General features: G+C 36.1%; 1 protein-coding gene across 10 annotated transcripts in view; it reads right to left on the bottom strand.

Moving 5' to 3' along the window:
• Positions 1,111-14,787, bottom strand: part of NFIB (nuclear factor I B) — a 263,181-nt gene continuing 249,504 nt past the window's right edge. For all 10 annotated transcript variants that reach the window (XM_018051952.1, XM_005683657.3, XM_018051953.1 and 7 more), the window contains one exon: positions 1,111-7,701. In XM_018051952.1, the coding sequence (XP_017907441.1) occupies positions 7,572-7,701 (130 nt within the window). In that variant the 3' untranslated portion in view covers positions 1,111-7,571. The remainder of the gene's footprint in view (positions 7,702-14,787) is intronic.

Here is a 14,787-nt window from a genome sequence, read left to right as displayed (position 1 = left end):
TCATAAGAGTAAAAAGTCTCTCAACAGGTAAAAATTTTACTTCAAGTATAATATTCTTAAACTATTTCCTATGACATTTCTTAATCTTCTAAAACATTTCATCACCATCTCATGATGGAACCTTCCAAAATTTTCCTTTTGTTTTTTCAATAGATTGTGGTCAACTGATTTCCCTGCAACTCCACCCACAGCAGTATAAACCCACTATATCAGGGTGACTGGGGGAGATGAGAGACCTGAGCCATAAATTAGAGGTGGTAGGATCAGGCCATTGGATTTGTCTCAGCAAGTCTTCAGTTGGGATGGTCAAATTCCAGGCATTTTTATTTCTTTTCAATCAAGCTTACATTAGTTTTGATTCATTTGTGCACATTACTCAGATGGATCCCAAAGCCATTTAAGCTGGTTCCTTTTCAATTAGCTATTATTGAACTGCAGCTGACTCCATTCAGAAATGCTGTATTCAAGGAGCCTGGATCTGGGATACCATCCTCAATTTCAGCTCGTGTCCCACCTCCCCGTGAATAAGGAACATTAACCTCCCCCTCCCCTTACAATGAAAAGTAGCTCTGCTCCTTGGAAACCTTAGATGCTGCTCCTTTTCAGGCATGGGGAGAAAGGAATTCTTCTTCTCCAGTAGTCACAAAACCACCAAACCCACAGCCACAGGGTGGCCCCAGGACTTACCTCCTCCTGTTGAATGTGTGTGTTTGAGGCCCTGTGGTTTTTCAGTGGAGGAGACCACAGTCCAGTCATCCTGGGCACACATTACATCTTCACCTCACTGCTGAAAGGCCTTTCTTGGAGAGTAGGGGCTGAAATTCTAGAACTGCACTTGTATTTTTACTGCCATTGTTTAGAGAGCTTGTGAAGAGTATACGTATTAGGAATTGCAAGAAGGGTTTACACAGATACACCTGTGCCCAGTGCAAAACTGGAAGTATCGAACTGGAAGAGTCATCATTCCAGACACTAAGAAATTAAACCCGTGCTACAAAATTTCCAAATGGAAGGACCAAGATCCACTTCCAAAATACTACTGACCCCAACACTGGTGCAGGAAGAGTGGTGGGATGAGACGGAGGAGGAAAATAAAACATGAGGCCAGAGTCTGTAGCATAGCTCATTTTATTGTTTAAACAGTTTTTGCATAGGAAATATATCTGCTTCCAGTAATTGACTGCAGTATGAGCAGCTGCTAGCAGTATAGGCTGGATATAACAGTAACAATCACATTAAGTCAAGCTTGATTTACACCAGTTTAAAACTTGTGGCAATTGAGTTCATTTGCAACCCACAAAAAGTACCCAAAGAACATTATCCTCCAACCGGGCACAATAAAACCTTTGCTAACATTCTGGCCCCTTCTGAGGCTGATCCCAGTGGTCTGAATGCCAGAAATTAAGTAACTGTCATATAATACATCCTACTGCTAAAGGTTTGTTACACGGAGATTGTGCATGTGCCTCTTTTTTGAAAAATTTAATTAAAACACAAGGTTCTGTAATTATGGCCCATGAGGACAAAATGCCAAAAGTTTTAAAATGGATCAACCCTGGTGTGTAGCTAGCAAGCAATAACTGACTACTCGTCACCTACAGTTGTACTAAATGTATCTAAAGAAACACACAGTCCTACAAAAGTTGTTCTCAGAGAAATATCATTGAGGTGGGGGCACCTCTTCCCAGGATGCTAAAAGTTCTATATGATATAAGCACAAATTAACAGCTTGATGAAGACATAATCTACTGCAGCTTTGAGAAGCCTATTCCTGGGATGAAGTTACCCCTCACATTCTACAATGTTGTAGAGATATTTTTTTTTTCCAAGAAAATGTCATTTGAAACATATTTACAACTGAACTCAACAGAGACTGTGAAATTGAACAGGCACTGCTCATTTGTTTGAGTTTTTTGGTAAACATTTTGCTGGTTTTTTTTTTGTTTTGTTTTGTTTGTTTCTTTCTCGTTTTGCATCAACTTTTTTCAGTCCATGCAACTTCAATGCCCTCGATGAAGAATGCATAATAAGCCATACTTCTTGAAAAAAAAAAAAAAAGACTTCCTTCTGCATAAAAAGATATATCTGCCACATCAGTCCCTGTAGCACAGTTTTCAAAACCATTCTGTCAAAAATACAGTAATACAAGACCGGCTTTAGTGTCACCAGCTCACACTGTCTCCTGTGTAATAGGCCACCATTTATTACCGGTACTGATCATGCGATAAAAGTTATCAGAGGCTGGGGCTGGCGTGCTGGCAGGCTAGTGCCACTGAAGCCTTTTCACAATCTCAACATACATTTGAATTGCAACACACAGATATTTCTAAAGAGTCTTAACTAGGGAACCCTTTTATTATTAAAAAAAAAAAAAAAAACTACTTACAACCATTGAAGAAAGAATTGCAACATCAACAACAACAAAAAGTAAAAATTGACCGTCTCCAACTTGTCCCCTTTGACTATATGAACAATGTCACCAACAGATCTGTGGCACGGACACAGTACAAAGAGTTGTCATGGCAATGAGTTTGGCTGATGCAAAGGTCATTGTGCAGGGTCAAAGGGCAAAAATCAGTGGTCCATGTTACCCCCCAACTGCAGTGCTCCACCCCACCCACACAATTTCATAAGGAATTAGAAAAAAAACAGGGGAACTACCAGAAAGTGCAAAAAATGAAGAAGGCAGCTTTCAGCTCCTTCAGCATGGAGTAGAACATTCAATTTTAAGCTTTTACTATTGAACTTGAATAGCCTGCACATTAAAAAAAAAAAAGTTTTCTATAGAAACCCAATTTTTTAAAGTCCAGGAAGCATGCAGCTGGTTAATGTTAACCAAAGACCTTGACAGGAACATGTAAACTATATTGAATGTCATGCTTGGGGCCTATCTGCCAGCAATATTGTAGTTGTTTCATTAAAAATGAATACTGTACACTGAATATGGGATAACTTTCTGCAGCCTTCATCGTTTCACACGATACATAGAGTTTGAATCTAGGTAAAGAACATATGTCCTGGTGTCACACTGCTGAAATGTCCCTGTGCAATCTCTTTTGTTGAGTCCTTATGAAGCTACAAGTCACAAATCCAAGATTCTGCTCCCTGAGGACACGTTATGTGAGACATAGCACTGTTTTGTCATTTTCTGCCTATCCTGAATGCTCTGTGAAACAACCTTAAATACCATCACGTAACAATCACAAAAACTTTTGCTAAAGGCCGTTTATACTAATAAAAAGACAGTGGTGCTTCCGACATTCTGAAATGCTCTGAAAACCAACTTTTCCAATACTAAATACAACAAAATAACCTTCATAAAATATAACTTTTCTCCATTTACACTTTTTAAAGGATTAGTATCCTATGCTTTTCAAGCACAGGAATCTGTGAAATAACTCCTAACATGGACAGATTTTTTTTCTTTTTTAATACATAACTTAAGAGCCTGGAGAGTTTTAACTCAAGTCCAGTCTCCAAACAAGGAATATTCTTGTTTACTTTAAAAATGGAAACAACATATAGTTCCATTATAATTGTTAAAAAGTTAGCTTTACAAACATGGGAATTTTAATTTAAAAAAAAATTCTTAACAAAACTATACAGTGTACAAATTACTGTCTACAAGGTAGGCGGTTTGTGAAGAAGACCTTTCGCTCTTCTTGCTACTCGCAGCTTCACAGATTCATTCACATATTTTTTTTTTAATGGAGCTGCCCACCCGAACATTACCCCATAACTATATTGCTATAATTACGATTTTTGCCATGTCTTTATGTACAGTCTCCTTCACTGCCTTATTCTTTTCTTCTCCTTAGACAAGCCCTCAAACGCTCATGTTACTCCAGAGGAAACACTTCAGAGGCACTGTGAGGGGTGGGCTGAAAAGCAACGCAAGGAAAGTTGAACAGTGCCATGGAGCCAGGGGCTGGAGACGCCACCCCCTACTGATGCCTTTGGGTGACCTTCACCATCCTGTAGCTCTGCAATTCTGGGGAGGGGAGGGGCGTGCAAGACCTGCAAGAGGGGGGCCCTTAGTCACAAGATACTTCCTGGTAAAAAGAGAAGGAGGCCAAAATGGATTTGAGATTATATAGAGAGTAGGATCTTTTTAAAGAGTTTTATCTCAAAGGGAAGGGAGAAAAAAAAAATGATTTTAAAAAAAGCAACACTTGAACTAGGCTTTTGTATTCAAGAGGCAGGCAGGAATACCCACAGTGTGTAACTTATGCAGCTAGAGCTGCTCATTCACTGGCAAAAATTTTAAAAAAGAGAGCAAGTCTGCTCTTAAAAAAATACTGTGTGTCCTGTGAGGTGGATTTGTTCACCTATTAGGTTGAAGAGACCTGAAGAGCTTGGCTGAGATGATCTGTTTTCTACCAGGGCAAGTCATCACAAAAATGACTGAACTTACTTTTGAACTTGCACTGCAATGATCCTGCTGTGCTTTTCAGCATTGGGGCTATCAAACTGAATGGGCTAATCAAATACAATTCTCAGGCCCGTAAGCATTGTTCTAAAGTCTTCGTCATTAAATGATATGCTGTGAGAACAATAGACAGTTTATTTTATTAGGCCATGGCCTGGGGGAAGGGGGTCAGGGGGCTCCTCATGGCAGCCCACCATGCGTCACTAATTCTAAAAGAGTTTCCTTCTAGTAATGAATTCCCTCAATGGAACTGGGGGGCAGTGGGAAGAAGTAAAGTAGAACCAGCCTCCATTCACCCTCTAGCCCTCCAGGGAAATTAAATCCAATATATATTTGAGGTACCATCTCTTTAAAAAAAATCCCATCAGCCTCTAATGGGCTTAATTCATCCACAGGAAAATTCATTTCTTAAAATTCTCTATTTCCCTTCTGCTTGGGTTCTCAGTTTAAAAGGGCAGGTAAAATGAAAACTTAACAAGATTTATTTATTTTTTGTTGTTCTTTAAAAATTGAACTTTGATTTTAATCAAAGTTAGAAGTCCAAATACATTTAATAATAGCAACCCTCTGTTCAATCTTCTGGATATTTAAATAATATACCTTTTTTTCCAAGCGCACTACCATCCACTTGAAGTAGTGAGACATAGGTAAATCACAGACTACCGTTCACAAAATGAAGAAATGGGGAAGAGAAGTGGTGGGGAAAGGATATGAGAGCGCCCCCTCCAGCAGGATGGCAGATTTTAGAGGAGAAAGTAGACTGAGGTGTTAAACCCCCAAAGTCGAAACATCTGCTAGATGCACTTTTCAACAACTATCTTTGCCAAATGTGAGACAGGCTCATTCTCCACTGTGGATCCGAAACTTTCAAGGAAAACGACCACCCCCAACAACAACAGAAAGATAAGACCATTTGTTTTAAGCCAAGTCTGCCTCCAGGAGAACTGGTTGTGTTCACTTGTTTTTACTCCTGTTTGTTGTTATGAAAACCAGAAATGAGTTCAGCTTGCACCCCAGGTGGGGAGTTCGAGAGGGGGAAACCTGTGTTTAAGTTGAAGTTTGTCACAGTAGGCAGAACAGTCGCTTTGCAGCCCAGGCCCATCTCAGGGTGCACTGCTTCACAGCTACACTGTAAAGTGTTAAAAATCCTCCCACCCACCCCAGAATATATATATATGTATATTAAAAAAAATCCCCTGTCCATCTCTCAGTACACAAAAGGACCTCATCACACTGCAAAAATAGCAGTACCCACTTTGGTCAATTAAAACAAACAAACAAACAAAAAAAGCATACATTATTTTTTTTTTAAATCTGTGTACTTACCTATAATAACCAATACAGCTAAAAGCACTACCTACATAGGCAAAACTTGGTATTGCATAATTCGTATAAATTTGAAACCCCTCCCCCCCAAATATTAATTGGAAGATGAAAAACATGAAAGGTTAATAGAAAAAACACCAAAATACTGAAAATATTGCTGGTCGATTACAATTTTTAAGCGGCAACTATACACAGCCATGATATGCTTTATAAATGTGAGATAAAGGTATAACTGTCTAAAAAATCCATGATGTCACACATTTTTCTTCGTCTGGAGTACAAAATATTTTGTCATAAAAATGGTAAAGATTTAAAATGATAATAAATGCAGCAAAACAAGTGTAGTGATGTCACTTTTTTGTGTTTTTTTTGTAGTTTTTTTTTGTTTTTTGTTTTTTTAGATTTCAAGGCAAGGCACGTAATGTGGACATTATATCTTCGTGCAAATTAGGATTACTGGAAAGAGTATTTTTAATTAAAATTTTAAGAGACATAGAGGCAAAAATGTGTCTGCCCATGCACACTACAGATCTGTCAATACAAGAAGTTTGTTGAACAAGGCTAATGTCTGAAAGCACCATGCAAGTATTCAGCACCCTGATTACATCTGTTTTCTCAAGAGTGCGTTTTTACATCCTACACCCTGGCATTCCCAGTTTGTAAACTGTAAGCTTTACCCTTGTGACATGGATTTGCCTGCCTCTTTGTCTCTAGAATGCAGATTTTATAGAACCTTTTGTACACCCTATGGGTTCTTGATGCAACCAGTAATTTTAAATAAATAAATTCTACCTCCAAGGAGGCTGCAGCTAAACCAACATAAGTGCTGTGTTTTCATTAATTTTTTTTTCCTCAAGCACATGATTTGTCTTGATTTAATGCCTTTTTACTGCCCTCAAAAACTGAGGGGAAAATAAATTCGTTCAAAATTCTCTTAAATTCTTTTTAATCCCCTCAATTTAGAGTCCAAGGGCTGAAGGACTTATAATCATGATTCCCCTTTAGATATAAATTTATAAATTGCACTTGCCTCTGTTAAGTGTTTCTTTTGTGGGGAAAATATTATATTAATTTTTACTGTTGCATGCAGAGATAACACTTCACCTACAAAGAGGCATTTCTTCCATAGAGCCTTTTGTGTTCAAACTGTTTTTTTTTTCTTTTTTCTTTTTTTCCTTTTTTTTTCTTTTTTTTTCCTCTTTTTTTCTTTTTTTTTTTTTTTAAGATTTCAAACTGGGTTACACACTGGAAAAGGCTGGGTTAAGGGCCAAAATTTAATAAATCTGTACTGATAACTAAAGGCTACAGAGATTTCATATATATTTCTTTTAACTTTTAGAAATCAGAGTGCTTATAAAATGGCTGGCTCATGGCTCTGTCACGCCCAGCACCTCTGATGCCGCCTCCTAGCCTTCGTTGGTGAGATAACCAGGAATAGTGATTCCATGCGTAAACAACAAGATACTAAACCAATAAAACTAGCTTATCATGCAAATATTAAGGCATCTAGAAAGTCAGTTAAAATATATTGTCATAGAGACAGAACATCTATTTCCCAGCGGACTTCATGTAACAAAGGCTACTTTGCAGGGGCTGCGAACTACCATCAGTGAAATATCATCGACCCTTTTTATGTCATTACAGTTTCAACCTTAAGGGAATTAGTGATTGTAAGTGCTGCGATTGCTGGTCTATTATCTTCTTTCTTCAGTTTCCTTCCTTTCTCCCTTTTTGTTTTGTTTGTTTTGTCCAGTCTTCCTCTTTTCTTGTTTCTAAAAAAAATTCTTAAACTAGTGTTGTATTTCATTTTTTCCCCTCAGTTGCTTGTTTCTGCTTGAAGGAAAGGTTCTCCGATTATGTTCAAACCGTAATTTTGGACATTTGCCGGTAGGATGGGTGTCCTATTTGATACTTGGAAAGGAACCAAGCTAGCCCAGGTACCAGGACTGTTGGCAGGAAGGGGGCAGGAGAGGGGCAGGAGGGAGGGAAGAGAAAAAGAAAAAAAATACGTTAAAATCTATAACAATATTAGAGACATAAATTCCATAGGCATCAAATTACTACTATGACTTTTCCAAATTAAGAGTCTAATATGAGATACATGTGCTTATAAATTATACATATTATGCATATATAAACTACATGGTCTATTTCTTTTACAGATGGTAAGACTATTGTGAGGCAGAAAATATCTCAAGTAAGACTCATCCACAGGTAAGCGCTAATTGACTGAGAGAGGATATTCTTCCTAAAATATTTGGTCCGTTTTGATGTAAATATGGTATGATTTTCTGTCAAGAAGAAAAGAGCAAATCTACAACAGTATTGATATATTTTGCAAGTTATATTCTGATCTTGTTTTAACTCACAACAGTTGTGATGTATTTCAGTTTTTTTTACCTGCCTATTGGTTGAACAAAATTGAAAGCCATAATGAAAATGATTCCTTTTCCCTCATAATAAGAGAAAGCATATTTTCCAGGAAGGCCAGTGCATAATACTTAGTTTGAAGCTGACACCAGAAACCTTTTCCTCCCTGTCAGTCATGTTTCCACATCCCAGCTGCTCTGAGTTTGGGAGCTGGGAGAGGGGTGTGGGTGGAGCTCTACAGGGAGTAAGCAGAGGAGAGTCTTGCCCGTCTCCAACTGACTCTAATTTCACCTATGCTGTATTTGGGGCTATTTAAAACAAAAAATTTTGAAAAACAGTTGTCTAATTGCTACTGGCATTAGTTCAGTTCAGTTCAGTTGCTCAGTCGTGTCTGACTCTTTGCAACCCCATGACTGCAGTACACTAGGCTTCCCTGTCCATCACCAATTCCCAGAGTTTGCTACTGGCATAATCCCTCACTAAACAAGTATCACACAGAGGAAAATAACACAAGACCTACATATCATGGACAACCCCATACCATACATTTTGAGTATACCTAACCAGATGCATTGTTAGTTTCAATATTCAACTTGGAATGAATGTCAGTTAAGTAGCAGCTGCACAAATAATCAGGAACCAAGAAAACACCCAACTGACAATTCCATACCCAGTTTTGTCATGGTCTGGCATGGAAACTCAACTTCAGTGTTTTAAATTTAACTGATCCTCTAAATTTAATTTACATTCTTTATTTTTGGAACCAAGAAGTGAGATGGATTCTACTACTGTAGCTATCAAGCTAGACATTCTCATTTTTTTTCATATTTGAATTCCAAAGGTACAAAAACTTTATGGAATATTAACTTGAAGAAACAATTTCCCTACCCACCCACCCCCACAAAGAAAAAGCTTGGATTAAAACAAAATAACTTGGTATGTACCTTTTTTTAATTTCATGATACTTTTAAAGAAATAATTAGGGTTATTACTACATGTCTAGGTACATACTTCTGAGTTAATATTTTAATAGGAAAAACCTTACAGTAACCTCTTATGCTCAAAGGATTTTGTGATTAGACTATGAGCTCCATAAAAACAAAGTCCATTCTCTTTTTGTTCTCCATCTAATCCAGTACTTAGTACATTATAGGTGCTCAATAATTTTTGGATAAACAAGAAAATCAATTAAATATTCCAAATCACACCCAACTATTTATTCTCTAAAAGTGTTGCTCATAATCACATAGCTTCATGAATACACTGCAATTTGGCCCTCTATGATAAGAAAACTGGCATCTCTGGACTTAAAATGAGAGATGTTCCATATTAACACAAATTAACTATGCAGGAGTAACCAAATAATACTTGAAACCAAAAATTGACACTAAAAAAAAATATCATCATCAGATGAAAAATCATAATTCTACAGAATAAAAAGTTGTTATTGAAACTTTTTCTAAGAGACTTAATTGTTTTCACATATTTCTTTCTTCCCACACACATCTTCAACAAGTATTTCTGCACTTTGCATCGCTGATGGGGAAGAGTGTTACATGACACATTATTAAATATTTTCCCTCTACTGTCCTTACACTGTACTTAGTCATATAGAACTACAATAGCACTACCTCATATCATAATTTTCTGTACCTATGATTACCTTACTGACTGAAAGGTAAGATCTGTAAAGAAAATGACCTTATCAATCCTCATTACTGGCCATAGCTGATGCTAATCATTTCTTAACAAATAAATGACTAAAATTGACCTCCTTATTTTATAACCTAAAGCAGGAAGCATGTATGAAAAACAAACAGACTAGCTCAAATGGACAGTCCTTGACAGTAAAAGACAATGTCAACAACAAGCGAATCACTTTGCAAAATTAACGAGTCCCAAATTAAATGGGCTCTAGGAAGTCATTTAGAAACTACATACTGTAGGAAAATAAAGTGTATTTTAATGCTTGAAAATAGATGTGGCTCTTCAATGGAGAAGTTTACCAATTAATGGTGGAAAAGATAAAAATTCAGGGTTTAATTTGCAATAGCTTTCTTACTCAGTTCTTTAGAAAAGACATGTATTGTTACATTTGGAAAATCCTCAATAAAAATAAATAGATGCTAGTGACTTAAAGGACTCTTGTTGCACAATATCTAACAAATTCAATTTAGATGTTTATTTAAACCTTTCGAACCTTCCATCCTACATTATGACCATGTCAAAATTGCAGTGTGTGATATATTTGTCAATACTGTTTATGAGTCTTTGGGGAGAAATAAATCTCAGACATTAACACTGTGCAGACCCCATATATGAGTTTATAAGCCTCTTATTGCCAATTTGGAGGTTAAACTCAGAATTATAAGCACAGATATTTTTAGAAATTTTTGGTAGTACCGTTGAAAAAAATCTGGTAAAACTAACTCAAAGATTATAATAAAGAAAAATGTTTAATCAAACAAAATAACCTAGATCATTTAATTTCAAAAAACAATGCCTCAAATTGTACAGTTTTTTGGGTAAAAAGGTAACAGTGCTTTTTAAATATCAAGTCTCTCTACATAAGTCAATGCCAATAATCACCAGAATGGATAAAATAAACACACTTTCATATTTATGTACATATACCAACTAGTTATATGTAAAATGCTTTCTGATTTTCATTCCTAATAGAATGAAAATTATATGGACTTTAATCTTCAATCCAATAATCTGTGTCTCTATTAAGAGATAAGAATACAGCTGAAAGATTTCAAAATATTCAAAGTCAAATTAAGGTTTTCAGCAGTGTATCTTCAAGCACACACATACTCAGACTTCATTAAATTTTCCATTGCCAAATCACCTTTTTTTAAAAAGGCAAACAGAAGATGAGCATGACTGAAAGCACATCTTTAAAAAATATATATACCTGCCATATTAGTAAAAGAAAAAAAAAAGAAGAATACAAGCACTTCGTGGAAAAATCAGGCACCAAAAAAAAAAAACCCAAAGATTTCGACAATACCACAACACACAGCAGAATTCATGCTAGTGACTCCTACTCTATATATGCTTTCAGTGTGTATTGAGATATTTCATTAAAAATGAATAAAAGTTAAATAAAAATTCTATTAAAAATTCAATATATCTGACCTCACAGATAATATTTTCATATGATTCTGGTCAAATATATGATGTGGTTGTTCTCCAGAGGGAAGAAGCAAACAAACAAATTACATTAACGGTGGGTGATGGTATGGCTTCATTTTATTCTGATAAGACTATCTCGGAAGCATTGTGTTTCTTCCCTGTATCACTCTTCAAGAGAAACAAACTGTATGGCATTACTTTGGTGAAAAAATACACCAAATTATGTCATTGAAAACAGGTAAAGGGAGACAGGCAAGACATGATAGTTGAGTTGAAAAGAAATATAGATATCTTTCATGTGGTTCCAGTAGACAGAATTAGCATACAGGGAGAAACCTTCAGAAGATAATCACGCTGATGGCCTTCTATAAATAAGATATCGTCTTGGGTGTTTCACACATCCTATGTCACTTAATCTTCTCAGAGAATTATCGACATTGCCATCATTATCCCCTTTCCACAGATGAGAAAGTTGAGGCTTAAACTCACCCAAAGTTACCCAGCAACATCTCAGATGTGAATTAGTTCTATCTGATTCCCATGGCCGTTTAACTATTACATTGCTTCCCTGGGAAGTTAGATATTAACCAAATATTTAAAATAACTTTTGAACACAGTTTTCTAAAGGCAAAACGTATTCGCTTCAAGAGACAATGAATTTCCCATGCCCCACACTGCTGGATCATAACCTGGCTAGTATTGCAGCAGACTTGTGCACAGAACATGCGGTTGGTCTAGGTGATCAAACAGCTCTGAAATTTGATATATCTATCTATCTCCTTTGAAAACAAATCCAGTTCAAGTTCTATTAGAGGGACCTTATGGTGAGGATTAGGGAGGAAGAAGATACCCACTTCTTAAAAATGATACACTTTTTATATATTTAAAATCCAGGACAAACTGGATAAAACTGTTAGTCTTTGCATCCAGAAGGAGTAAAGAGACAAAGAATGAAAGTGAGAAAACTCCTTTGGGCGAGTCAAAAGTCGATGGTTGTGCTTTTTAAAAGTTATGCATTCTGTGACTGTGTATTCTAGGCCAAAAAGGATGAGGTTCTTAGCTTTTAACTTGGTAACAACCCAAGAACCACGGGGCACCAAAAAAAACCATATATGGAATCATAAGTTGACTAAAAAACTAAAGACATAGGCTTCCTTCAATTATTCAAATTGAAGAATGGCAAATTTCAATGCGCATCTGCTAATGCACTAGGCAACCCACGTGTCAAACACGTTATAAAATGTCAAAGTGTCCAGTGTTCTAATATTTTGAGGGAACGAATCATATCGCCCATTCAGATTTTGCATACTGATTTAATCTTAAGACTACCACATCTGCTTTAGAGACTGTACTCTTTCAAGAAGCTTAAAAAATATATTACAGGAATGAAGAGAACTGTATATACTCACACATACCTAAACTGTACCAGTAGCCACATTACTTATAGATAGCAATAAAAATAAGCAATGGCCCAGAAAGCATGAGATAATAAGTAAAATAAATACTTTCATTTAAAAGCAAGATTTGCCCTTAGTTCCACCGTTCCTGTTTCAAATACCCCCAAGACGGAAAGTTTATTATTTCCTTGGCTAACTGTTCCTAATTTTGTTTCCATAACATCAACACACAAGTATTAGTATCTCTCCCCAAATGCACAATAAACACTTCCTATCAACAGCTAAAATCTGCTGGAAAAACCAATCAAGAGCAGTATGATTATCAAGTCAAAACCATGCTGTCCTGGATGTGTGCATTTGGACTGGCAGCTTATTTCGATATAATACAAACGCTATAGACTATGTCTTGTGAAAAAAATGCCCACTTCGGCCAGAGGAAGGAATATAGGAGTGGTATTTAAGTACCCAAATATTTACAAATTATTAAATTATTACATAAAAATAATATATCTAATAACTCATTAATGTATTAGAGCCAAGAAAGCAGTATTTATTAAATATACCAGTTACTACCATTTACAGAGTGTGTCCCTATTTGCCAGGCACTGATCTATGTGCTAGAGCTAATTTAAAGTTTTCAAATCTCATTATACATCTATAAGAAAAGTATGATTATTCTTCTAATTTTACAGATGAGGAAACTGAAGCTGGAAAATTGTGTCTTGCCCAACTCCTGGTGTTAGGCTGTAGAAGCCAGAATTTGAAATCTAGCAGTGTGGTTCTAAAACCTACATTCTTACCCATTATACTTCACCTCATCTCCCTCTTTTGTGAGACATATTATTTATATTACTAAGCAAGAATTCATAATTTCCCTGAATTATACAAGGGATTTCTATAAATTAAGGTCCATATCATTTAGGCACAATGGAATTCCCTAAAAAGTATAACTTTTCAACACAAAAAAGTATATTTTATTTATCTAATTCAAGATTCTTTTCATCTGAGGACAATAGTTGCATTTTTTGATGTATATACAGATGTTGCTGCATGTCTATAAATTGCTTGCTTGCATTCCACTTCGGATGCAGCTAAAACCAGAAGTGAAATATACAAAGTGCTTTACACAGGTCTTGGGTTTCTTCGATTTATTTCCCCATTTTTTAAGGATCATTATTACCATTGGAATGATCCTATTTGCATGCAAGATGATTTCTAATGATTGTTACTATTTGTAATAATCTGTTTTGGAAAGCTCCCTGGCTGGCTCTTACCTGAACTGCAAAGTACTCTTGTGGGCTCTCTGGGAAACACCAAATATCATAAACTGCAGGTGGCTCATGGAATTATTCTAACTGCAAGCAATAGCACTTCATAGTAATGAAAGAGAAATGTATTTGTTTCTTAACTAAGTAGGTAAATAGCTTGCTTTATTGCTCCTCTTGGGGGACCAACGATTTTGAAAATAACATATCAAATCGGTAGGCCATCAAAGCTCATTAATTTATATTCAGTTGTTTCAGATGTGTTTTGTTATCACGGCATGCTGGATGGCATGTTAAATTTACCATGTGTGAGTACTAGCATTTTCTAAGTGAAATAATGGTATATGCCAGTGAAATATGTTATTTAATCAATAGCACAGGGCAAGAAGAGTCCTTATATATGCAGCCACTGCAGTTAAAGGTCTAACGTGCTCATTCTAATGTCTGTACGGTTAGCAAACAGCTCTTACAAAATCCTAGACCTTTCAACAAGGTAATCAATATACTTGAGAGTAATAAAATCTTATTTCCTTAAAATGTTTAGCCATAAGTAAGAAAAACACTCTTCCCCTATACTGGTCAAATTTAAAAAACAAAACTATGTTAGATACTTTTTGTGTTTTAGAACTGAAAGTGGTAGAGAATCATTATTGTAAATAAATTACAGTATACAGACTCTTATGTATATAACAATTTATGTAGCTGTGGGAGGTTTTAGCCAATTAAAAATACAGAATTATCAGGATCAAAGTAGTGATTTGATCTCCTCCCATAGAGAATCCTGTGTGTGGATTTCCCTCCTCCTTCTCTAGTCTGTATTCCTCTCTGTCCCCGGCTCCTTTTCAGGGCTATTGTTACAAGT

Source organism: Capra hircus, chromosome 8 (assembly GCF_001704415.2).
Source record: "Capra hircus breed San Clemente chromosome 8, ASM170441v1, whole genome shotgun sequence".
NCBI lineage: Eukaryota > Metazoa > Chordata > Mammalia > Artiodactyla > Bovidae > Capra > Capra hircus.
The sequence above is the reverse complement of the archived record's forward strand: the minus strand, read 5'-3'. Positions and strand labels throughout refer to the sequence as shown.